Source organism: Balearica regulorum, chromosome 4 (assembly GCF_011004875.1).
Source record: "Balearica regulorum gibbericeps isolate bBalReg1 chromosome 4, bBalReg1.pri, whole genome shotgun sequence".
Classification (NCBI taxonomy): domain Eukaryota; kingdom Metazoa; phylum Chordata; class Aves; order Gruiformes; family Gruidae; genus Balearica; species Balearica regulorum.
In genome coordinates this window covers 41,797,228-41,822,356 of record NC_046187.1, presented here as the reverse complement: position 1 = coordinate 41,822,356, position 25,129 = coordinate 41,797,228, and the positions used below count along the sequence as shown (strand labels likewise).

The 25,129-nt window shown below is 43.0% G+C and overlaps 1 protein-coding gene across 5 annotated transcripts in view; it reads right to left on the bottom strand.

Moving 5' to 3' along the window:
• The window catches only part of GALNT7 (polypeptide N-acetylgalactosaminyltransferase 7), a 74,275-nt gene extending 49,720 nt beyond the window's left edge, over nt 1–24,555 (bottom strand). Inside the window, exons 1-2 of one of the 5 annotated variants that reach the window (XM_075751885.1) lie at nt 24,386–24,496; nt 6,413–6,502 (exon numbers count right to left, since the gene is read on the bottom strand). Coding sequence is in view for 4 of the 5 variants with exons in the window: in XM_075751882.1 (XP_075607997.1) it covers nt 23,431–23,583 (153 nt within the window). In the remaining variant the exon portion in view is untranslated. Of the gene's footprint in view, nt 1–6,412; nt 6,503–23,430; nt 23,613–24,385 lie in introns of those variants that run through there. The other 4 variants (XM_075751884.1, XM_075751883.1, XM_075751882.1 and 1 more) reach the window with 4 other exon arrangements.
• Nucleotides 24,556–25,129: the final 574 nt, after the last annotated feature.

Here is a 25,129-nt window from a genome sequence, read left to right as displayed (position 1 = left end):
TTCTGCTATATTATGAAGGAGTTTGACGGAATTTAGCATTCAAGTTCCGAGTGACTTACATTAATCTGTATCACTGATTCCAAAAGATGGTAAAAACAACTTCTTGTTACCTAGTGAATATTGTTAGTTTTTAGACTCATTACAAACATCAGAGCACTCTGCTGGTGTTTGAACCTGTGAGTGGAAGAAAGCCACTGAGGAAGATAAAGCTCAGTTTCTCAACTTTATTTTATTTTTTAAATGGTTGCAGTTGCTGTAAGAGTTCCCTGGGCAAAAAGACCAACTAGCTCTTCCTGTCTCCTTGGATTTTTGTGAAGATACCATCTACTTTGTCACAGGAGAAGCATTCATCTAGGCCAGTGACTTCAGGCTATTGCTTGCATCTGCCATCATTTACAGCCAACGTCTCATAAGGTCATTGCATACAAAGTTGCATTCAGCTACAGAAGCCCGCAGGTAACAAATCACATGGAGATTGCCTCCACCCCTTGTCCTTCCCTTTTTTTGTGGCATATCTGTAAATATAAGTAACTCTGATATTCAGATTTCTAACAATGCAAGAATACTTATTTTCAGTTGAAATAACGTGATTGCCCAGCTATTTGCCTACCAGAGGGGAACACCATAAATCCTGAGTTTTACCCGTTTACCTGCAGAGTACCTTGTTTAAAGATATATATCCATATTCAGAGAAGTCAGTATGATCCCCATCTAAGCATCCCATTTAAATGAAATGGTTCTGTTGCAGTATTAAATTCCCCTTACAAGTGAAAGATGTCTGAGCTAATGATGCTGCTGTCATCCTCTTTGGCCTTGCTGTGCACATACCACTTAAACTCCTGCAGAGCAACACAATCCTGCCACAAGCGCTGTTTCAGCTTGTACTGCTTTACCCCCTGCCCTTGCTCCTACACTCCCTCTTCCGATGTCCCTGCTCCCCCACAACAACCTCCTGCTGTAGAGCTTCATGTTCCTCCTCCTGCAGGAGTCTAGATTTTCTATAAGCCTAATGGCCACACTCATGCATCCCGTCCAGACTAAACGACTTCCTTTATTTAGCACATTTCAGTGACCTTCATCAGGAGCAGAAATTACCAGGAGACCTGGAGCCGAGTGCTTTGTGCCAGACCCGGTCTGTCATCGGGGGACGCCACTGGCCACCCAAAACTTGCAAACTTCTCTCTGCCTCTCCCCTTCAGTGAGATTTAAGAGTACAAAAAGGACAGCGAATACACGGCCCGTACCTGACCCATCTTACGTGGTGCCTCCTTAAGAGAGGCGCAGCACTTGAATTACTGTGCAACAGGCAGTTTCACAATTAGACTCCTCTGTCTGACCAAAAGCAAGTAAAAACAAAGACACTGAGTGCTTCAGAACAAATTACTGACAAAAATAGCAGTCTTTTATTGTCCTCATTTTTACTGGCAGTCAGTGTTTGGAGAATATCAAATCAGCTGTTAAACCTTCCAACTTGCCTTCCTTGTTGCCTGAGGTTCAACTCACACTCAGCTTTCACACACTGCATCCTTTCATTCCTGGTGCTGTCATAGTTTATTGTCCCAAACTGCCCCTGGTCCCACCTGTGGTTCAGTGGTCATGCTGTGTTAAAGAAGTCTTGCCAGACATGCACTTCACTCAAAGCCTCCACTTAAGAGATGCCCGAGAACTTTGTGGAGGTAAGCACAGGCAACGCACCTCTCCTCGCGGCTTTAGAGAGCACCGTGTAATCTGGGACAGTAACTAAGGAGATCTAAAACAGACAGACTCAGATAAATACCTGAATAAACAGATACAGAAGTCTCTGCTTAACTTTGTAACTTAAGACTAGTTTTAAAGCAGGCAAAATAGCCTCTTATAGTTAAGAATACCATCATGTTCGAGTAACACAAATATTATTAAACTGAATTATAAATTAATCTGCTGTATTACCCAAGGTCACGTTATATTTTAGTCTCTCCCATGTCCCAGAAATGGAAAGATGTTGGCACTAGCAGTCTATGCAATAAAAACATACATTTGTAGCTGCTTTCTGCAGAATAGCAAAGTTGACAGGACCCTGGATAAGACAGAAGCATGATCCAGCGCCTCCTAGATCCTCCCCTTATAGACAGCACACCAAAGATGACAGAAAGGCCTTTAAACTCCAAACAGCAAGAATTGATTACAAGTTTATTACAACTAAAATAATCTACATTTCTAGTAGAAGAAAGTAAGTAAAAATTGATCAAGTGGGACAATATAAGTAAGAGCATAACAGGAAGTATCTCCCTACACACTGCATCTTTTCAGGTGTGTTTTGCCTCTAGACTATGTCCTTGCTAATTAAGTGGCATTCTCTGTTGCAGCAAAGTGCAATTTCTCCGGTCCCCAAGAAACCAGAGACCACAAGGGACCACACACGCTCTCCTTGCCTGCACTGATCCTGACCTGCTGCTTTTAATGGAACAAGACACAAATTGAGAAAAGACAAATACTGTACATCATACAAGGCAAGTCATTTTAGGTTAAGTACTTAAGGCTGGTCTAATCAACCACCAGCCAACACAGAGGCTGTGCTTCAACTCTAACAGTCTACCATCAACTGCTTGTCAAATACCCATAACCTTCCTTCTTCCTCTGCACAACATAAATTTATACGTACTGCAGCCTACATTGTCATTAGCATGTATTTAGCATGGTATTTCAAGTGCAAGCTTCTGTAGAGCACCATCCACAGTAATTCATTCCAAACAGAGACTGCAGTGACTCAGATCTCCAAGCCAGCAAAGCAGCACCTGTTCGGCATGTTTGCTCTTGAATGCACCATACAGATTGCTATACCAGAGATGAGACACCACACAAATTAAAAAAAAAATACTTAAAAAATGAAATTTTTATGCTGGTTGACTCACTTCATGCTAAATTCAGCCATTTAAAATATTTTATTGTCATTTAGTTGTTGAGAACGCTGTCATGATAACAGCCAAGTCCCATGAAGAGGCCAAACAGCAAGGAGAGCACCAAGCCCTGGGGCACAGTTATCATTCTACTGCAGGGGAAAAACTGTCCCAGGTAAGCAAAGCCCACCAGATGCTGATCCCTATCTTTGAAAGCACAATCTCGTTTCTTGCCTAGCCTTGAGAGCAGAGACTCTAAGGACCCAATTGCTTTCAGTTTTCCTTTTTTTCCTGAAGCAACTCTCCACCTGAAGTCTTAGGTGAAGTCAAGTTGCATCTGCTCAGAGGAAGGCTTATTGCCTAGGAAGTTAAACCGTGTTTTAGTTGAAAAAACTTAATGAAAATAATTATTTTTCAACTTCTCAACCTGGAGGCAATCCATGGGGTACCCTGCAGCATGAGGTTCAGCAAGGTGATGTGTTCCTTAAGTAAACGTGCCAACTGCTGGCAAATCAGTGTAGCAGGTATCACAGGAGGAGCAAAGCAGCAGATGAAGTGATGCATTTCTAAACAAAAAGTGCAACAAACTGCTTCTAGGGACAGAGCCAACCTCAGAAAAATGTTTAAGCAGATGAAGGCTGTGGGAAGTCTCCAAATGCTCAAAATTCTGGCTGGCTCTAATCAATATTACCATCTCCCACTTCTGTAAACATTTGTTATGTATTTTGTTCAAATGCAACCTTCTGTTCTCCTTTTAATTTATCTCACATTTTCAGTTTTGTTTACAGTACTTTGATTAAGATGGTGCCATTGCTTACCCTATTTTAGAAGGGCAGAAGGTGGAGGCGAAAATTTTTTCCAACTTTTTCTTCTAGACAAAAGCTGAATATCAGGAAATCCCTTTTGAAAAGTGGATTTCAGAAATGGATGGCAGAAAATGCAAGATTTTTTCTCCTGTCTCCTCCCTCCAAGTGAGCAGGAGTACTACATTTACACATGGCTATGTGGTTTGGAGTGATGCTATGCATTCAATCAGATTTTGAAAACAGTGCTGAATGGCTCGCGTAATCTAGAAAACTGTAAAATCATCAATGAAAAGGAAAACATAGCTCTTCCCTTCAACTTGCATACAAGGTCTTCAGAGTCACGTATTAGATGCTTTTCTCCATCTTCTCTAAGCTTTTCCTAAGAGACACACGCTTGGACCATATAGCATAGAACACCTCACAACCATAAGATACAGTTTACTAATGCAGCTTGATAAACTGAAATCCATTTTTTGTTAATAGAAAAATAGACTTTCAAGTCAAGACCAGCAAACCAGAGTGAAGATAAGGGCATTTATTATCTCTCACTTACAATAAAATTAATTGGAAGCATACTTGGGCTATAATAAATCGCTTCATAATAGTCTGAATAACCAACACCTTGCTGGCCTATGAAGTTTTTCCCCAGGATATAAGGACAATGGGGACCATACCATAAGTAGACAACTATCCACAATTTTTCTCTCTAGAAGGATTTTGTAAATGCTTGACTGGAAAAATTATGAGCATTAAGAACAAAATGGACAATTGGTTAAGACATCATCTCCATCAGAGTTGACTGTGAGATGCAAAATGGCCTCCAGATATAAGGTCTTTATCTATGACTCCTGGACTATTTCTTCCCTTCTTCGGGGAGGGGGAGTGTGTGGGAAAACGCCTTGATTTTTCGTTTGAGCTTTACTATCTTTCTCTGTATTGCTGATTAGAGGCTAGCAGAACAGCAGATATCCGTTAACAGATTAGTAAAACAGTATTCACATAGCTAGGAAATGCGACCTGCTTGCTTAAATTACCTCTTTCCTTTGCAGATCTCTAAGACTATTCAACTTTAACAATTAACAAAAATTAAGAGCAATCTTTAATACCTGAAAAGAAATATAGCCTTGCATTGAAATACAGTCTTGTGAATATGTTATATGTTGATCCATGTAGTTTAACTATTTCTGTAGTAGTATTCTACTACTGCCACACATGTGCACACACTTTCAAGTGCTTGACAAATAACTCCAATAGTGTTTGCAATCAAATGGAAAACAAAGATAAAAAACAGCCATGAGAATGAATTCTTTATTTCACTGCAATGTTGCCATAATCCATAACACTATCATTTCTATCACTAAGACCTTCTCTCTGGTACTTTCTCATTTCATTCCTGCACTCCGTGACCTTCAGCTCCATGGCCTTGTCTTTTGTGCCCAGCAGCTGGACTCATCCAGTCCTACACCTACACTCAAGACATCACTACAATTGCCAAGAACTTTCTTCCACAGCCCTTAATGGTTCAGCAGTAACAAGCCATCTCTTTCCCATCCTGAAAACCTGTTCCATCTTTTTTTCCTGGGAAGTTGTGCTCGCTAAGGTGAAAGGCTTAAAACACAGCAACATTAAATTTCAACATTAAATGAAGCTTGTGACCTTTCTAGTTGAGTCACTGCTCTTTCCACATTCTGTCTCACTCCAGGAATATCCTTCACTTTACGCGTATGTTTGAACGGGATCTTAAAAATAGAACTCATATTTATTCATATGGACATTAGAGATTCTTAAGGATTTCTAAGATGTCCTCTGTCCAGCTTAATTTCCTTCCATAAAGGAGGGATTATTCTCCTTTTTCTGTGTAGTAGTGTTACACAGTGGACTATGAGGGGGCAAGGCTTTGCGTTTTACTAAGACTAAGCCCCTTTTAGGAATGTTCTGTGTAGACTGAAGAAATAGATGAAGCCGTTTCTTTTGGACTTAAAAATGTAGGTAATCGAATTTTAAGCTGTTGAGTTAAGCAGGTAAAAACAAGCAGCTGCTTTGCATTTAAGAGACCAAAGAGCTACAATTTATAATCCATAGCTTTGCTGCTGAAAATATCCAACTTCTATTATTTCTCCCTCTAGAGAGAGAGAGAGCCTCAGAAACAAGCCCTACTATCAATCCTCATGTTCTAAGCGGCCGAGGACAGCTTTTCAGGCCCTCCAGGCATCAGCTATGAACACTGCACTGGTTAAAGCCCGCAGAGGAACTTCATCCTTATTTCTCAATCATGCGAGACAGATGGATATTTAAAAAGCATGCGTTTGTTTTATATACCTTAGCGAATAAATGACATTTACAATACAATAAATCCATTGCTCATGGACACGCTTGATCAAGGGATGCAGGTTTCTGTGCTATATCTTGTCTGCCTCAATTTTTTAAAGACACATACGTCAATCTCATTTCATATATCTTGCTATTAAGAAGCAAACTGCATGATTAGATTTTCATTTATCTTGAAATATCGTTACCATTCTCAAGCTTTACAACAGCTTATTTCTGTCTTTTTTTAAATTGCATTTCACAATTTGATCAACCTTACCATTTTGAAAGCTTTCTCAAAGAAACAGCCAGCCGAAGCCAAAAGCTGCATTGTATGAAAATTATACATGTCTAAAACCCATTTCTGAAAGTTTCATCTGAACTAGCAAAGTTTTCAAAAACTGAGAGTGTTTATGTCATTGCCTTGTGTACTGCTTGACTAGATAAGTGGGGGAAAATCACTTGTTCTGATCAATTGTGTTCTCCCTCTCATCTTTCCTTGACCCTTCATTCCTGTGTAGGATATTAAAGAGAATCTGTGTGATATCTGCCAATAAGTTAGTTATATTCTACTGAATTGTTGAGGTAAGTTCTTATCTGTCCTAAATACTTAAAATAAAACAATAATCAACACAATACATGCATTTGAAGCATAAGAAGGAAAAAAGATCTGCAACAATACAGAACTAGTAAGAACCAATTATTGAACAGATAAATCAATCTTGGGGAACTGACTACTCTTTCTGTGACAAATACAGCTAGTGACATTACTTGTTTTGCTGTGAAGTAGACATGATGAATATCAAAACCTATTTCATTGCTTTGCTTTAGAAGCCACATCCTGTGTGAGCACAGTCAGGTTCTTTGCATCTTTTAAGACAGCCAGCAAGAATACTATAATATAATCTACAAACTTCTTCAAATGGAGCGCATTGAACCTGTCTGCTCTCCACTACCCTTCTTGACTTGCACTTAGCTCTGTCCTCTTCATGCAATATCTTTTAACTATGGAAGTCACCACGCTTATGTTGAGACCACAACACTGAGCAAAGAGGCAGACATGCTGTACCTGGACTTCAGAAACAGACCGCCTTGACACCTACTTTGCTAGTGCAGATGATCCACCGTGGTACCAGCAATCTAAACTTGAAGCTGCCAGAGACTAACATTCAAAACATTAGTCTCAAAGCCAATTTTGGGAACAGACATCCTACTGCTTTCTCTTAACAAGACACCAAGGGTTAGCCTCCAGCCCTGAACATCTTCCAAGGGACCCACCTGAAAAAGAGTTTTCACGTGACCTTTGTGTCTCCAGCTCAGGTACGCTCTGCTCTGGCTGGCATTTCTGACCACATCTGGAGAAGATGCATTTGAACATCATCCTCCCACATGCACCAATTCCTTGCAACTGGACTGTAGCATTCTACCACCTAAATTATTTAGTGTACAGCACACACAAAGATAGATGCGTGTGGATCCCTCTTGCTTGCAATAATGGGAAGTCAGCATTCTCAGCACCAGGTCTAACCTAACCACAGGATACTCCCACCATCCAAACAGCACAGCAAGAGGCATTTCTCTGAAGTACTGTAATCTTTTTATCAAATGTTCACTCCTTGTAAACAGCTTTGTTATGAACTCGTAAGTCTTGGCAATTCAGACTCTCCATGTAAATAACCAGAATGGAATTTTGGTTTAAACTTGATCTCAAAACAACGGCGAGCCTTTCCTCAGGTTATACTTGCCCAGTAATCACAGAATCATAGAATGGTTTGGGTTGGAAGAGACCTTAAATATCATCTAGTTCCAACCCCCCTGCCATGGGCAGGGACACCCTCCACTAGACCGTGCTGCCCAAAGCCCCATCCAGCCTGGCCTTGAACACTTCCAGGGATGGGGCATCCACAACCTCTCTGGGCAACCTGTTCCAGTGCCTCACCACTCTAACAGTAAAGAATTTCTTTCTAACATCTGATCTAAATTGACCCTCCTTCAGCTTGAACACATTACCCCTTGTCCTGTCACTACACTCCCCGATAAACAGTCCCTCACCATCTTTCCTGTAGGCCCCCTTCAGGTACTGGAAGGCTGCAATTAGATCTCCTCGGAGCCTTCTCTTCTCCAGGCTGAACAACCCCAACTCTCTGAGCCTGTCCTCATAGGAGAGGTGCTCCAGCCCTCTGATCAGCTTATGGCCCTCCTCTGGACTCGCTCCAACAGCACAATGTCTCTCCTGTACTGGGGCCCCCAGAGCTGGACGCAGTACTCCAGGTGGGGTCTCACAAGAGCGGAGTAGAGGGGCAGGATCACCTCCCTCGACCTGCTGGTCACACCTCTTTTGATGCAGCCCAGGACACGGTTGGCTTTCTGGGCTGCAGGCGCACACTGCCAGCTCATGTTGAGCTTCTCATCAATCAATACCCCCAAGTCCTTCTCCTCGGGGCTGCTTTCAATCCATTCCTCGCCCAGCCTATAGCTGTGCTTGGGATTGCACCGACCCACGTGCAGGACCTTGCACTTGGCCTTGTTGAACTTCATGCGATTTGCATGGGCCCACCTCTCAAGCCTGTCAAGGTCCCTCAAATAATACTGTTCTCAGCTGGAGTGGTTTCCACAGGCACTAAGTATGCATGCTCCTGGTAGGCTTCAAATGGAGCTGCTAATAACCGCATTTATGAAAACTGTCCCCTTCGCTTATTGCGTCTAACACAGAAAAGATATTAGCGAAGCTTACTTACAATCTATCCAGTTCATTAAACGGGTGTTTAAATCGGAACACAAGTCACTGAATCAAGACCTTAACACGCTAGCCTTGCACTTCAACTTCTAACAAAGACAATTTTGTTAAAGCCTGTCAGAAAACTAATTTCAAAAGCTCTTTGCAGTCCCTGAGAAAGAGAGCCTGTTGTCTGACAGGGCAAAATCTGGCCAGCAGCTGGAGCAGGAAGACTCAGTAAGGCGGCCGGTTCATACTTATGTCTGGCTGGGGAGAGACAGTGCCTCCCAAGAGGAAGAGCTGCCAAAGAAGAAAGATGTCAGTATTTCGATCTTCTATATGAAAGAGAAGCTACATGCACGAGCCATCAAATACCAGAGAAGAATGAACTGACAGATGTACCAGGACAGGATAGTAAACAATATAGACTTGTTTACTGTACATCAAAACAGAATCAGCAAAACAAACCCAAAAATCCACAAGGAAGATACTCTAATCAAAATATTAAAGAAATAAAACGCACTGTGTTTCAATAACCTGCAAAACTATTATATTGAAAATGGTAAGGAAAAGCAATGTAGAAGGGCCTTTTCTGTAAGAGACAATGCATTCTCATGGTTGGCAACAAAGCCAGTATTATTGCTGTCATTAATCAGGAGTCTTTTGGGATGAGGTGCTTTCTTTTTTAAAAGTTCTCGCACAGTAGCGACAACAGCACCACATAAAAGGTATATGCTCTGTTTAAAACTGTAATACGCACGTTACCCAAATCAACATTTTCTCAATAGTTTAATCACACAATGTAAACTTGGACAAATCTTCTAAGTTAAGATAGAGAAAACCATACTGAGCCACTGTCCCACTAAATGGTTCCAGTAAACTAAAGCAAACAAAAAATCCCCAACACAAAAAACAACCAGAAAGCCCACTATTTTTTTTCCTCTTAAATTACAATTAAACAGTTCTACAGTTTTAAGTAAGTTTCATGGCAAACTAAAATATAGAGACAGCAATGAAGAGGCATCAGTGTGTTCTTTGGTGAACTTGATGGGAATACCCAACTGGATATATAAAAAAAGCCTTGCACCACAAAACAGCCAAGCAGTAGGACAAGTTAGGCAGAGCGGCTGTGCCGTCTCCCTCCTAGGAGATTTTCAAGGCCCAACTGGACAAAGCCTCGAGCAGCCCATAGTTGACCCTCTTTTGAACAGGAGTTGGACTAGGGACCTCCTCAGGTCCCTTCCAGCTTGAATTTTGCATAGGATCATAGGATAAAATTTGGACAGCCTTTCTGATTTTATTAAAGCTGGAGTTTTTCACTGTGCATTTAACTCAGACCAATTAAAAAAAAAAAAGCTTACAAATAAGCTACTATTCAGCTTTCCATTTTTCATAATTTCAACAGAACATGGAATAGCAGAAACTCTGTGCATCTCTTTACTAAAGAGCAGCTGAAAGCCACAAGTAATAAAAGTAAATTCAGGCATAATATTTTACCTGGAAACAGCATATTTTCCTTTTATTTAGCATGGCATTTCCAGTTCAATAAGTTTTGACAGTATGACACAACTGTAGATTTGTAAAGGAAGTCAGATTTATATAAAATGTGGCAAAACAAAAAAAATCACTTGCCTACTCTTCCCACTGAGCAAAGGGACTCAAGTCTGACTTCCCTGTTTTATTTAAAAAGCAAAGTTTGGAAGACTTCTGAATGTCAATACTGTGATACATTACATTGACATTTATCTTCTCACGATTGCAGATATACAGCAAAACCTGACGGTGATATTTTTCATCTCTGCTGCTAGGTAAGCTGTGGAATACCAGGAACATGAATACAAGATGCACCTAGCTCTTGCAGAACAAATTAATGAAAACTATTTTTTTTTTTTAGCTGCTGCAGACAAGCCGCCTTTACATTTTTGTTTTCGCCAATTTGTTGTGGACTTAAACCTCCATTTGACAGATGCTGGACGTTTGGTGATTTTTCAAGCTGCTGTTCCAGAGTAGGATGTATACATTTCTACAATCAGTTTACATCTCCGCTATGCATTTTTGTCCTGCCTGTGCACCAACATAAGCACCTTTACAGCCGCACGCTGAGCGGGATCAAGGACTTCCTGAAGCAAGCTGTGCAGGCAAGCCAAACAAATTTGGCATCCATAAGCAGGGTGAATACCAGTGCCGAGCTAGTTTGAAACAGGAGTGTGGGGGTGGAAAAAAACAAAAAACCCAAAACGTACAGCTGGAAGCAAGGGGTAGCTGAAAAACAGAGTGCCCTAGTAGCAACACATACAGAACACAGCTGCCTCCCCAGGGCATACGCAGGAGAGAAAAGGGCCAGTGATTTCCTCCAGTGATTTCTAGCCCAGCTCAGAGCCCTCCTCCAGACCTCTGCAGGGCACCAGGGAGAACAAGTACCTGCAGGCTGGCAGGAGAGCAGCTCAACACCCAAGAGAAGGGTCAAGAGAGACTCTCTTGAGAGAGAGGGTTTGCTTCCTTTGTACCTTTAAAACAAAAGAACACAACTAAATAAAAAAAAAAAAACCAGCCAACAAAAAAACCAACCCAGAGTGCCTCTCTCTAAACCTTTCTTCTCCCTTGGAGGAGACCCACTTGCTGTGCTGAGGAAGCGGAGGCATGAAGGCAGCACACAAACGTCCCTACTAAATTTAGGGCCAAACACTCATGGTGCGCTAACAGCATCAGAAGAAACTCTGCAGACTTGCCCAGCGGTGTGGTTTCCTGAGTCACCACAGCCAGACCCCATCCCAGAAATGCGTTCCTACGGAGGGAAAGGCTGTTGCAGTAACACAGCCTGGCCTGGGCAGTGGCTGCTGCTCCCCTTCCCACGGCACCCAGGGCTGCTCTTCCAGCGTTTCCTGCAGCAAGTGTTAACGGCAGTGTGGGAACGCCATTACGCTCTAAATGAAAGCACATTTCTGTTAGATATTCTTAGCGGTATGAATCTCCCTTTCTTCTTCTAAACCAAAGCTACAAAAAGATTATTTTCCCTCTTACTGCAGAATTAAGGAAACAGCTGCATGTTCTTAAATTCTGGGAGGAGAGGGAAGACGTGCGTAACCAGCAACCCTGCGCTAGGTGAGGGCACTTCTCCCTTTTCAGGAAAGCTGCAAGCCTCAATAGACTTCTCATTAAAAATACATAAAAATGGTGACTTTTCACAGCATGATGATTTGAATACGTATTTCTAGATCTCCAGTCCTACCCTGTCCTTAGAAAATGCACCCAAAATGTCAGGCAGAACTCCTTCCCATTAAGTATTTTCTCACTCTTGTATCCAATCTTTTACGCCACTACAGCTAGACAAGAGAGGGTATTAGGGAACGTGCCAGTCTAGTGCCGACCACATTTCTTCAGTCTACAGGCAAAATAAATCAAAACAAGTAAAGAAATAGAAACATTAAAAGCAAAAATGTATGAAGGGAAAGGAACACCACAGAGGTTAACATGCATTGGGATAAAACCAGCACTAGTTATAAAACATTAGAGTTGCCACAACTAGTCTTTTTCATATGGTTTAAAGTTTCTTTGAGTCCTATAGTTGATACAGTATAAAAACAGTTAAGCAACATTAAGGTCTGAAAAAATTAACAAATGCATGTGGGGGAGAAAATGGACTTCCTACAGGAAAGTTGTTGGGGTTTAGTGTTAGACTATGAATAGATCTCCTAAACATACATTGCTGGAAGGCTTCCATTTGTAAAGCCAAGCGACTTACAAAAGTCAGCTACATGCAACTACATACAGGAATATTTAATGGATTCAGCTGTAAGACACTGATTCTGTATCTGAAACCTTAACTTCCTCATAAGTAAAACTGGGTTTAAAAATAAATGCCCATGCATTTTAGTAAATATGTAAAAAGTATATTGCTCTGGACTTAGGAAATCTCAGGTTTGAGAATGAAAAAATGAAGATGATAAAATATACTTATTTCTGATACGCAAAAGCATTCTCACCAACGAGTATTTCAGGGCATCAGAGTCAAGATTATTCAGTTAAGCCATTAAAATATATTTCTAAAGCATCGACCTAAAAAGTATAATGAATTCTGCTTGCAACATTATGCCTTTGGTAACATTAAGTAGTACATTATGGTTGTTAGATAAACCAAATTAATAGATTAATAGTTCTGCCTGTTTCTTCAAAATTAACAGCTGTGAACCATTCCTGAAAATTAGGATTGCTGGGATTAGGCTGCAAAGTGTATTTTGACAAGTTATCAGTACAGGCTAAATTCTTGCAAATATCATGCAAGATAAAACCTGTTCAAAAACCTCTTCAAGCTGCCTCTCCTTTGCAGCAACGCTAACTGGCCAAGTCTATCAGTGAAAACTTTGGTGCTTAGTGTTTAAGGCTGTGAAGACTTCTTTAATCGTAGACATGAATTGTAGAGTTTAAAGTGAAACAGTTTTTATTCCCATAAAAACCTTAGCATTTTATACCCTGTGACAAACCTGTTAGAAGATAGATTGCCCAAGCTATTACAGAGGATAAAGTCAAGAAAAGTAGTCTGATCATTTATCTTTCCTCCTTACTCCCAGATATCCATATCACTTAATACCTTACTGCAACGCAAGAAAACTCTTAAGCTGTTGAACAGTGGATCGTGAGAATAAGCCTAATTAACTCCCCAAATTCCCACAGAGAATGAACAAGGAAAAAAAAATTCACCAGGAAAAAGAAGAAATAAATTAAGGTATTCATTCTTCAGCTGAGGATGAGATTGGAGTAAGAACCCGGAATAACAAAGATCAGTGCATCTCATTACACTAACATGGACCTGTGCTGGCTGCAGTCAATCAAGGATCACCACCAAGCCTCCTTGTAAGGATCCAATCATACCTTCATCACCCAATGCAAACATACAGCACTGTTTAAAAAAGTTAATTAAAAAAATAAAATCTTACTGTTTTCAGTAAACATTAAAATGATGTTAAAATCTGAAAATCTGTGTCTCGCATGCCTTACTACAAGCCCAGCAGCTTCTCTGTTCTCAGCTTAACAGCAAAAACCTAACTAGGTACCTCTGATTACCTGCAGTCCCTGTGCGCATTTCACCATACACATACATGCAAGTCAGCTTGGGTTTAGAAATTATGCACCCCTGGGAAATATCGCCAAAACAAACACCTCCCAAAGAGGCACGAGGCATCTCTCAACCACAAGATCTAGACATATGGGAATCAGAGAAAGGGGACGCAGGACAGATGAAGTGTACTCAAGGACAGCAGATTTCAAAGAATTCTAATTATTTTTAAAGTAGGCCAACCCCCAGGACATATCCATTTCATTCAGAAAAATTAATCCAGCCTGCTCCCTGCCATCCTCTTTTCCCAAGGCCCCTCAGGCATACACAAAGATTAAAGGCTACATGAACTATCCTGGCAGTCTGCTCCCTTTTATCATAACAGCTTGACAACTCCCCTGTCATCATCAGCCTTGGTATAAGATAACAACAGGAGCAAAACTTGTTAACTCCCCGAGAGGTGACTGACGCGACTATTCACGGAAAAGGTAAGTCTGCTCTCTAATACAGCGACTCTGTATCTTCGAGACATTCCTCCCTTCTGGCTCTCTACATGAAATAACAGCAATGGTATTGACACTTTGGATACCTACTCACTGCTCCGGATACAAGCAGTCAAGGGTCTCATACATTAACAAAGCTGGGCCAGAGTAACCGTTTGCCCCAGGTTTGACAGGTCTTCTCCTAGTCTTGATTCCAGCACCATGAGTAGCTCCTCTCCTTGCGGATGATTTTTCTGCTGGTGACTCTGAAGGAGGAGCTCATGCCTGCTTGACGGCCTCACTGTCAAGTCAACATATCTTGGCTTTCCTTAGCCCAACCTTTCTTGTACTGTTTACATATCTAAAAAATAAGCAAGTGTTCAAGACAAATATTTTAGATTGGTATTGGAAAACACAGAGAGGGACAGAAGACACGAAGAGTCTTCAACTCTTAAACACCGAGATCACACAAATGCATCCCAGAAACTAATCTGCAGTCCTACTTCAGACAACCAGGGCTGGAATACCTCCACAGACAGTACTCAAGACCGCTTTATGCACTCAGTAAATCTCACACCCTAAGAGTACCTTACATTGAGTGAAATATGAGCATTTGGAGCTGAGGATCTCCAAAAAATGATACAAGAGGCAGTAGGAGATTCTTCTCCCTCAGTGGCAGGAGCTGAGGCATGGGAAACCCACACACCATCCTTCTGGACTTGAGAGCTGCTGGCTAAGAACTCTCTGATCCGAGGCAGGTGATACACTTAGACAACCACAGAAAGTTCATATTCCATCCAAAGAAGCACACAACAAAAACCCCACCTCCCACCCTTTTCCACCTCTGCAGATTACCGAGATATTGTTTTTAAGGTAATCACGAGTGAAGGTCCTGGTTCTGTGCAGTAAGAACGTATTTCACAGAGGGGAGGGAAATAAGGGTGGGAAGCGTGGAAAAGGTCAGAAGAAACCCCAACGTATTTCACAGCTGCTGTTTAAAGCTTCTCTGAGGCATTGACACATGCATGGCTTATAAAAGACATATATTACAAGCCTTGAAGAGCTGCCTGCAAGGCCTCATTAAATGAGAGTGTAGCAAATCTTGTTTCAAGACTAAAGTATGCAGAGAACAATTCACTTTCTCTGAAGAACATGTTATCTCAATATTGTCTGTCTTGGTCTTCTTCCCTTGATAGAAAGAATAGAAAACTCGTGACATTACCATCCCAGACACTTTTAAGAGGTAGCTTGGTTACTTTTTTTTGGTTTTGCTTCAAAATGTTATTACAAACGAGGCATTTTCCACAGCTAACTTAAAACAATAAATACCTCTTTCACATATCTAGAATTCTTATTAACTAGCTCAAAACAAAGACATTGCTTAAATATCTCAAATCTATAAAGGCAGGAATTGAGAAATAAAATGCAATGCTTTGGCCCTATTGAAATGCTATTCCTTTGGTTTTTTTAGTTGCCTGTAAAAGGGCAATCTTTTACTACAGCTTAAAACCAATTTTAATCCCCTAGTTGTGACAAAAATGTTCAAATATGAAAAAGCCTAAACTTAATTTCATTAAGAATCTTGTATTTTTTCTAAAGCACACTATTTAACATAATACTTTCTGCCTTATTAAAAAAACCAACTCTATTCACTCAAGTCAGAACAGTTCTTGCTGAGCCATTTTCATTGCCAATTTTTTAAAAGACAACAAACTAAGTAAGAAACTTTGTGGGCTAAGCACCATCTGCCTATGCTTTAATTTCATTAACAGTTATATTTTGAGACCTTCAACTGTAAAGAAAGTTTTCCAAATGTAAACAGCATGCAAACCAGTATACTGTTTTTACCTTATACCTTCCTACAATTCTCTCCAGCTGCTCACGGGTTTACTGCACATCAGTGCCGACTGCTGCTATTTGCAACTGAACGTTCCACAAGGAAATCAAAGGAAAGTAAGCTGTAGCTTAGGAAAGCCAGGGCAATACTAAAAAACATTAGTGAAGTCAGCAAATAGAATGAAGGACTCAAAATGACATAGTAAGAGAGAAATTTAAAAGAAACACAGACCACCATTGAGCAACAAACAATTAGTCTATTATAATAGGAACAAAAAAAGATAATTTGTTCTGCAAGTTGCAAGAAAGCATGCTTATGTATGGAGAAGCAGGTTTAACTCCTGCTTAATACAATCATTTTTTAAGCATCATCTCTTCGTTGCAAAAAGTAGCCATTTCTGTTTTAGGAATTATGTATGTATGTAGCCTGCTAAGAATAATATTTTTATTCCCACATGAGAAGTCAATGGGTTTTCAGAAAACAGGAATTCTGTGCTATAAAATGCATCCCTAAGAAAGCACCAACCTATTTAAAAAACAGCTTGCACTAAGCAAAGATTTTGTTTTTTCAAATTTCAGACTACCCATTCAAATGCTATTCCAGTGAGTAAGCAAACATTTCAAAACTGTTCAGTCCCAAGCAAGGGGAACACAATAAGGATGTTCATTTGAAAAACAAAGGTAGAATACAAGTATTAGCTTTCTCTATATCTTTTTACAATTATTAACAACAAAACACCCCTTTTCTACAAAAGCGCATACTTTCCCAGCAAGCTCCTTCAAGGAAGAGGTTACAATTAAACTGATAAACCCCAATCTAGAAATCTGCTATAAAGCACAACCTTAACCTTTGGTTTAAGTTTACAGTAATCTACCGAGTTTAATTCCCGGCCCCCCCCCCCCCCCAATTATTAGGTGAAAGGCCAGAATACCCACAAAACCCCTAAACAGTATACCCCTAAACAGTACCACAGGTTGCAAAGACATGCACGCTGCTGGCTGCTCACTGCTCCCCTTTGTTGGGCCATTCTGGCAACATCTTCCTTACTGAACACCTTACCTAGGCATTCCTATTAGTCCTGGGGGGGGGGAACCTCACTCACCAAAACAGCAGCTAAATCTAGAGCACTGTGGCAGATTCAAACAAGTAAATTCCCTTTAATTCACAAAAAAGATTAAAGAAAACTGATGGAGGAGGCAGCCTTTTAAGCAGCATCTTGCTATTTTTAAACTAATCGTTCACAGTAGACGTTTGTTTTCCATACTTATGGAGGAAATCTAGTAATTAAATGTAACCGTTACCAGACTTGGAATCCTTCTCTCAGATTATATGTCCTAGTTTCTGTAAAAAACATCCCCCCGCCTCGCTCCCCCCCCAAGGTAGAAGTCAAACCTATTAATGTAACAGCTTATCCTGCCCTATTTCCACTTGGCAGTCTCCCGTAATGCTGATTTAATATCTGACAAAAATAGGACAAAGATACTGTCATTTTTCATTAGGGCACGTCAGCTCAGTACAAGCAATTTTAACTCTGCTGAGCTTGGCTTAGGGAAGGTGCATGCTGCTCAGCCGTGGGGCGAAAAACCCACGTACATACTTCTGGAAGCGACATGCCTTCTCTCAAGACTGCCATCCCGATGACCCGTTGGGCCTTTTCTAATAACTGAATTTACTAGCACCAGAATTTCTACTACTTCAGCTTCGCCATCATCTCTTAATTCACCACCTTTAAAATAGAGAGTTAACTATTACCTAGATTTTTATTTTAAAAAGGACTTTATTACACGCTATTTTTAATGCCCCATTGTTTGGCCACTAAACAGCACAAATTACCACTTCTGGTTTTGGGGTTTTTTTTAAACAAATGACAAGCTACCTAACTTACTGTGTTGATCCTTCCTAATTTCTGTTGTCTCTGGTTTCTCCATTAATAATTTTACCTGTTCAGTTCTCTAATTGGACACAATTATTAAGTTTTTTGCTGCATAATCTCATCTAAGAGAGTAGAGCCACCTTTCATCCCATGGTGGGGATCCTGCCAAAGATTCCCTGGTTCCTGCTCCTGCGATGGGATTCTTAAAAAGCAAACACCAGCCTTAACTTAAGATCTTTGATTTTTCAGGTATTACCACGAATGGTAACACTTGGGGCTAGAATAGGACAAAGTGAATCTTGTCACATACTTATAAAATGGTGTGAAACTGCTCTCTCTTCAGGAGTAGACCTTTACATAATTAATAGCCTTCAGATAATAATGAGTTACTTACCTAAATCATTACAAGGGATCTTATTGACAAAAGAGTTCAAGAAAGTTTAAATACAATCTATGTATGTACACAGAAATTGTAGGAATTATGTGGGCTTTTTTTTCCCATTTCTTCACATTATTCAGGAAACCGCTTTGTGGTCATTTATTCTGCAACATAACTGGAAGCATTTGTCAAAAGATTTCACTTTTAATATGATAGGGATTGGGGTTTTTACACTCTCCCAAGAGTGACAGATTTTTACAAGCTTTTTCAAAGCCAATTTAGATGAAAGTACACATTTAAAAAAATTAGCATTTAATATCTCAAAACATTTTGCCTACTACTGTTGCTAGCAACACTAAAGACTACTGTAATAAACAGGGGAGAAAAAGAAAGCAATCCTTACTTCTTAGAACAGCAATACTTGGGCTATAGCAAGCTGCTGCCCCGCGCACAGATTTCAAGCAAAACTTGTTGAACATGAAAAATTTGTCAAGGTGCTCATTTCTGCTGCGTGTCACACAAGAAGTAGTGACTTATTATGGCTTTGATTCTAGAAGAAGGTGTGCCTACGGCTAGTCCTGCACCTGTAGGGAGCTTTTCACACCCAGATGATGAATGAGTGCATTGAGCTTTCAGATAATGCCAGAGTGGCAGAGCTGATGTGGCACTCCTTGTGTTAGATCTCACCCACTTATAGAAATGAAACTAAAAAAATGACTGATGTATAGATAACTATACAAAGCAATTGAAGAGAGATTATTTTGCTATTTGATCACCTGTCTACCACAACGCATCACATTTTTTACCAAACTCAGATGTCTTGAATCCCTTCACTATTGAACACCACTCTCCCTGTACATCAGATTTGTCATCTTATTCCAATCCCTGCTTTTTCTCCAGTAATAATATCAACTTCAAATTCCTGTGTCTTGTTTTCTCTCCTAAGCACATTTGCTGTTACTCCGTAAGGGAAAGCGGAGAATTTCCACTGAGACTTCCACCACAAAGAATCTAATTTAAACCACAATAACACTTCAAGTTCAGTCTGCAACTTGTCATTAAGTCCTCAGTGACAATCCAGCCACAGCATACAGGATATTAGCGGTCCTTAAAGTGGGGGCGAAGGGGTGTCACCAGAAAGCTCAGAAAACGTCCATTCAGCTTTTGTTTCTTTTTTTCTAACTCCTCCACCTCCACATCATAAATTCTCCACCTTCTAGTGGCCGCATGGGAATTGTAATGTTTAAACTTGGTGGTTGGTGAGGGCCCACAGCCCTGGCTGCAAGCCCATCATCTCGTTTCCTGAACCAGAGGGACATGCCAGAATTGCCACCTGCACCAGGGCCCTGGGCAGAGCCTCACTTCCTGATCCGAGGGTGATTGCTCTTCCCTCGCTACGGCATGCCATGACATCTGGCAGCAAGGACAGCTAACATCCTAGCGGGGAGATGACGGTATAAACATCTAAGGGTGGGAGACTGTGACTTCAGAAGCTCCTGTTAAATTATAGAGCACAGAGAGCACACCTGGTGTTGGAGGTGCGTGCGCTTTCAGGGGTGCTAGGAGGAAGGGAACAGTTGTCCAATTACTTATGCACACACAAAAAAGCCGTGGGAACCCAGTCCAGAAAGCCTAGGAACTGTTGCTGATAAACAAATACTCCCTAAACAAGAGCCTATTAACAACACTTCACTTCCAGACATGGAAAATTAATCGCCTTCAATACATGGCAAGGTAAGTTAACAGCAGCCCATCGGTGGCTCAGGTGCGGTGATTATGGGCTGGCTAAGGTTGGGAAATACCGCAAGTATTGTAATGTTTCAAATCTGAAGCACCAGGTTCCCAGATAGGAGGCTAGGCAGCCCGTGCCAAGATTTCACGAAGTTCTCCTCGCTGCACACGAGAGGAGGGCAGAGCAGGGAATTTATTTTGTGGGTTTCACAATCTCACCGCCACATTTCTGACCCGTGCAAAGTCAGCCGCGCGCTACCAGCAAATCTTTTACTACCTTCCCAGGCTCTCGAAGGGGATAAGTAACGCACTGCACACTCTTTCTTACTTACTTTTCTTCACATGGACAAATGAGTAGGGTCATTCTATCAGCTTCTTGGAGCGCTCCAGTGAAGATTAGAGGAAGTGTGGGACCACTGATCATACTGCTACCACATAGAGCATGAGCACGGGAGGTTGTACTTTGAGCTTTGCCTCAGGTAGGCTAAACAGGTATTTCAAAAAAACCCCAACCAAAACCACTGACCTCAATTACACATAACTTAAAGCTTCCGAGTACTTATTTGGTCACTTTAATATTTTGTAATCGGTCAGATTCGGAGAGTTAAAGTTGACCTATACTACATTTACTCCTCCAAATACGCTGTTTTCAACTTTTCAGTAATGAATCTTTCTTTACTGTTTCAGCCCATTTGTTCTGCCTGCTGTACTACCCACTCCTTGATGACACCAGCTTTTAAGGCTGTACCTCTGAGGCTGATCATTAGCGACACATCTCGCTTGAGACCAATGAGTAGTATAGCTGGGATCCCTACAGCAATCTTCTTAGGATGAATAGCCTCAATCATTTCCTGCTAGCTCCAAAACCCATGATCCCTTGATCCAGAAGCGCAAAAAAGTATCAGAAAACATCAAAAAGACCCCACAACATGCATATAATAATAGAATCAAAGATTCCGCTTTATCATTTCTCACAGCCATAAACAAGAATGTGCGTACCCCTGCCTAAATCTTTGGTACCCTTGTAATCCTTGCTATCACATAGCAGGTGTCCTTACTTACAGAAGCAGATACGCTTTTAAATACACTGAGGACAAACCTTAATATATTTTCGTTGTTTCTATTTGGTTTAAATTGGAAACCAAAAGCTCTTCAGGATAAGGATTATTTTATTCTGTTTGGATATTTCCGACAATGCAGATAAATAAATACTTAACCTCTCCCTCTGAATCCTGCAAACACTTTTTCCTCAAATGGTGTCCTGCAGAAACAGTTCTACAGTTGGGTTACCTGGAGAAGGGACTGGTCTCCCCAACTGCTGAATATGCTTTCAGTGAACATGTACATCTGTGGTAGTCTTCGATCAGAAAGAAAGGTCTTGTCTCCAACTGTCTGTATTACTGTCACTACCTCTGTGTTCTCTCATTTCCTTCCTAAACAGCCACTGCTCCACTTTCACTTTTTCTTTGAAAATTCTCTGTACATTAATCACCTTCCCGCTCTGAAACCTTTTAAATCAGTAGAAAAAAATGTAACAAAATATTTGAAGGGAGAATATACTTTTTAAGGTACATTGTTACAACACTACCACAAGATCTTCAGTATTATCTATACTTGTCTACTGCTGTAAGCAGGAAAAGACTCAAGGTTATAAATATAAAAAGAACAACAGAGCAGAACTTTTCATTTTTTCTTCTTTAATGCCTTGGTGTTAATAAAAAGTGCCCAGGGTTACAGTGCAGGGAGGAAAAGGGCACTGCCTGAGGTTAGCTATAAAAAGTCAGATTCCATTGTAAGCTGGTACTGTCTGAGGAGGAATTTTACATTTGTTGGCTAGAGCTTTCAGTGCAAGCAAAGGGAGGAGGGTGTTGTAAGGGAAGAATAATTATTCTGTTATCTTCAGCTTAACAAACTTTCTGGCAGCTAACGGCAGAGCAAACACACATTTGTATGACTGAACAAAGTGCACGCCAGTGCGTTTCAGAGCAGCAGTTATGATTAAACTCCTAGTTCCAACATGCCAAAACCATACCAACGCACAGTCTGTTTCCAGGCATTGCAGGGAGCGTACCCCGAGAGACAAGCCCACCTCAGGGGGTCAGCGTTGTCTCACCTAGCAGGATGCAGGATACGCGAACCCTAAACTTTGGATGTATTCCTAGACGCTGGCAGCTCCCCTGTAATATGCTGGAGCGCTGCTAGTAGCGAGCCTGCTCACTGCTGTTTAACTAGTGTTCATCGTCTGAGCAGCTTCTGAGGAGGAAAGCAGTCCAAACCAAAACACGGATTTAGCACTAATGATACCATTTCCCAGAAAACGATGAAGAAGCATGTGTTACCCAGTCTCATATATATCACAGCGGTAAGTAAACAGCTGATCTAGCTAATGAACCAGATACTCTGTTTAGATTTCATCTTTGACAGTGTTTACTTAATATAATTGTATTTGTTCCCAACAAAGACTGAATTATTTCCTGAGGTGGCTGTCACAGATATTTCTTCCTCCAGTCAAGGCAGGGGCAATCAAGACAGAATGCTGCTTCAGTGGGGGCCGGACTGTAAAACCTCTTCCAACTCCTTTATTGCCACGTGCACCAGCTAGAAACCATTTCCGAATCAGACCTCACATGTGAATGGAGGTGGATACAAGGGTTCAGCTCAGAAGTACCCAAGTGAAAGCCTTCTGGCTTGTGAGAAAGGACAGTATGATTCACTACAGCACCTGCGTGAATTGGTACCGCACGCACACTGTAGAACTGCAGTATTTCAGTTGTCACCCCAGAATAATCGTCTGAAGATGGTCACTGCCCTACACAGCAACACAACTGTAACTACTTTTTTTTTCTCCAGAGGATGTCACTTTACAGCTCTGTTATCCTTTCCTAAGCAGGAAAAGCAATTTGAGTGGTTTTGACGTGAAATGTTTACTGCCCAACATTTTCTTGGGAGGTATACAAGTAAAATTCCTAAGATTTTTCTGTACACAGAAAAGCCCACGTTGTGCCTAGAAGAACAGATTACAGAAACTTCGCCACTTAATAAACTGCCTATCTCCAAAAGAACCGCTATGGCCTATTATCTCAGCAGTAACTGCCAAGATACAACAAACTGTAACAGCTTCAGAAGACGGAGCATCTGCTGAAGGAGTCCAAAGTCATTTCCAGTTTTCAAAAGCAAGAATTCTGTCAGCTCGCTTCCTTTCCACAATTATTCAAAGCAGCCCACTAGAGAGGACCAAGATCATTAGCGAACACATCATAAAAGATCACTTTTTAAGATAATCGCTGTAAAACTTTATGACTTTACCAAGATTAAAATAATTTTGACTAATCTTACTTCAAGCAGATCCCCTTAAGTCCAGTTACATTACATGGCTCAGACATCTGGTGAAGATGGAAAAAGCAGTTGGACTCCTTCCGAGACCCTGGTGTCGAAGGGTCAGATGATTCTCACCTGATGTGACCAGCACAAGGCCACGGCAAGGCTCGCTTCGCAGGTTTGTTTGCCTGACCTGCCGACGCATTTCTAGAGGTTACCATCCCCTTCAGCCAAAGCGCCTCACGGCTTCAGGGTGGGAGATGTGCACCGCCTGCATGATAAATTCGACTCCTTCTGGCTTTAAATTACGTGGTCTGCTGCCTCTCCTCGGTGAAACGTGCCGTTCGGTTAGTAACCCGTTAGGGAGCTGATCCGTGGCGGCGGGGTGAGTGGCAGAGGGAACACCTGCACCCTTTGCTGAAGCACTGAGGGAGCCCTTTGCAGGATACTTAGGCAGCTTACACCAACGCGGCTATTTTAGTGATGGAAAAGCCCCGGGAGGAGACACGGTCCTACGCGGTTTGGCGCCCAGGGCATCGCCGGCGGGGAGGTCCCGGGGAAGGGCCCCGCCGAGGCACTGCCCGCACCCCCACGCCGGCGGCGGACACCGGCGGTGCGCTCCCGGCCCGGCCCCCGGCGGGCGGAGGGGGGGGGGGGCTGCGGCGGCCCCGCGCCGGGTGAGGCGGGGCGGACCGGACACCCGTCGGGCCCGGCCGCCGGGGCCCAGCGGAGCGCGGCGGCCCCGGGCCCCGGCACGGGCAGCCCCACGGCGGCGGCGGGCCACGGCGCGGCGCCGCCCGGGCAGGGAAGCCGGATCGGGGCGGACAGCTGGGGCCGGCCCCGCCGCTCCGCGCTCCCCTCTCGGGCCTGCAGGCGCCGCAGGCCGCAGCCCGGGCAGACACCCCCCGCCCGCCCGCCCGCTGCCGCCGCCGGTCACCTCCCGGGCGGCGGCCCCGCCACCCGCTGCGTCCCGCCCGCCGCGCCACCCAGCGCGGCCGCACACTCACCCGCGTCCGTCCCGGGGGAGCCGGCTCCTCGGTGCGGGGCGACAGCGAGGACCAGAGCAGCAGCAGCCCCAAGAAGCTGCCCGCCAGCAGCACGGCGCGCAGCAGGAAGCCCAGCTTCAGCCGCATCCTCCTGCCCGCCCGCCCTCTCCCTCCCGCCGCCGCGCACGCAGCGCCCGGCCCCGCGCACCGGCGGGCTTCCGCCCCCCGCCCGGCACGGCACGGCCCCGCCGCCGCCTCCTCCTCCTCCTCCTCTCCCCCTCCTCCCCCGGCCGCCGCTGCTCTCCGGCAGCCGCCCGCCTGCGGAGGCTTTCCTGCCGCCGCCGCTACACGTACAAACTTTCTTTCTTTTTTTTTCTTTTTTTTCTTTTCTTCTTTCCTTTTTTCTCCCCCCCCCCCTTTTTTCTCCCCCCTTTTTTCTTTTTTCCCCCTCTTTTTTTCTTCCTACCCCCCTCCTCCCCGATAGGCTCCCCCGCTGCGCGCTGCCTGCCTCCCCGCGGGCGCAGCAGCCGAGGTGATGCGGAGCAGGAAGTAGCCGCCGCGGAGCTGCGGTTCCACGTGGCCGCCCCGCACCGGGCCGCCGCTCCAGCCCCGGCCCCGGCCCCGGCCCCCGCCCCGCCGCCGGGCGTGGGCTCCCGCTGCACCTGCTCCAGCCCGGATTGCTGCTGGGCTTAACCGCGCCTGGAAAATGGGAAGGGATGAAAGAGCTCGGGTGGGGGTTTTGTCTTTTCTCACCTGGGTGGGCAA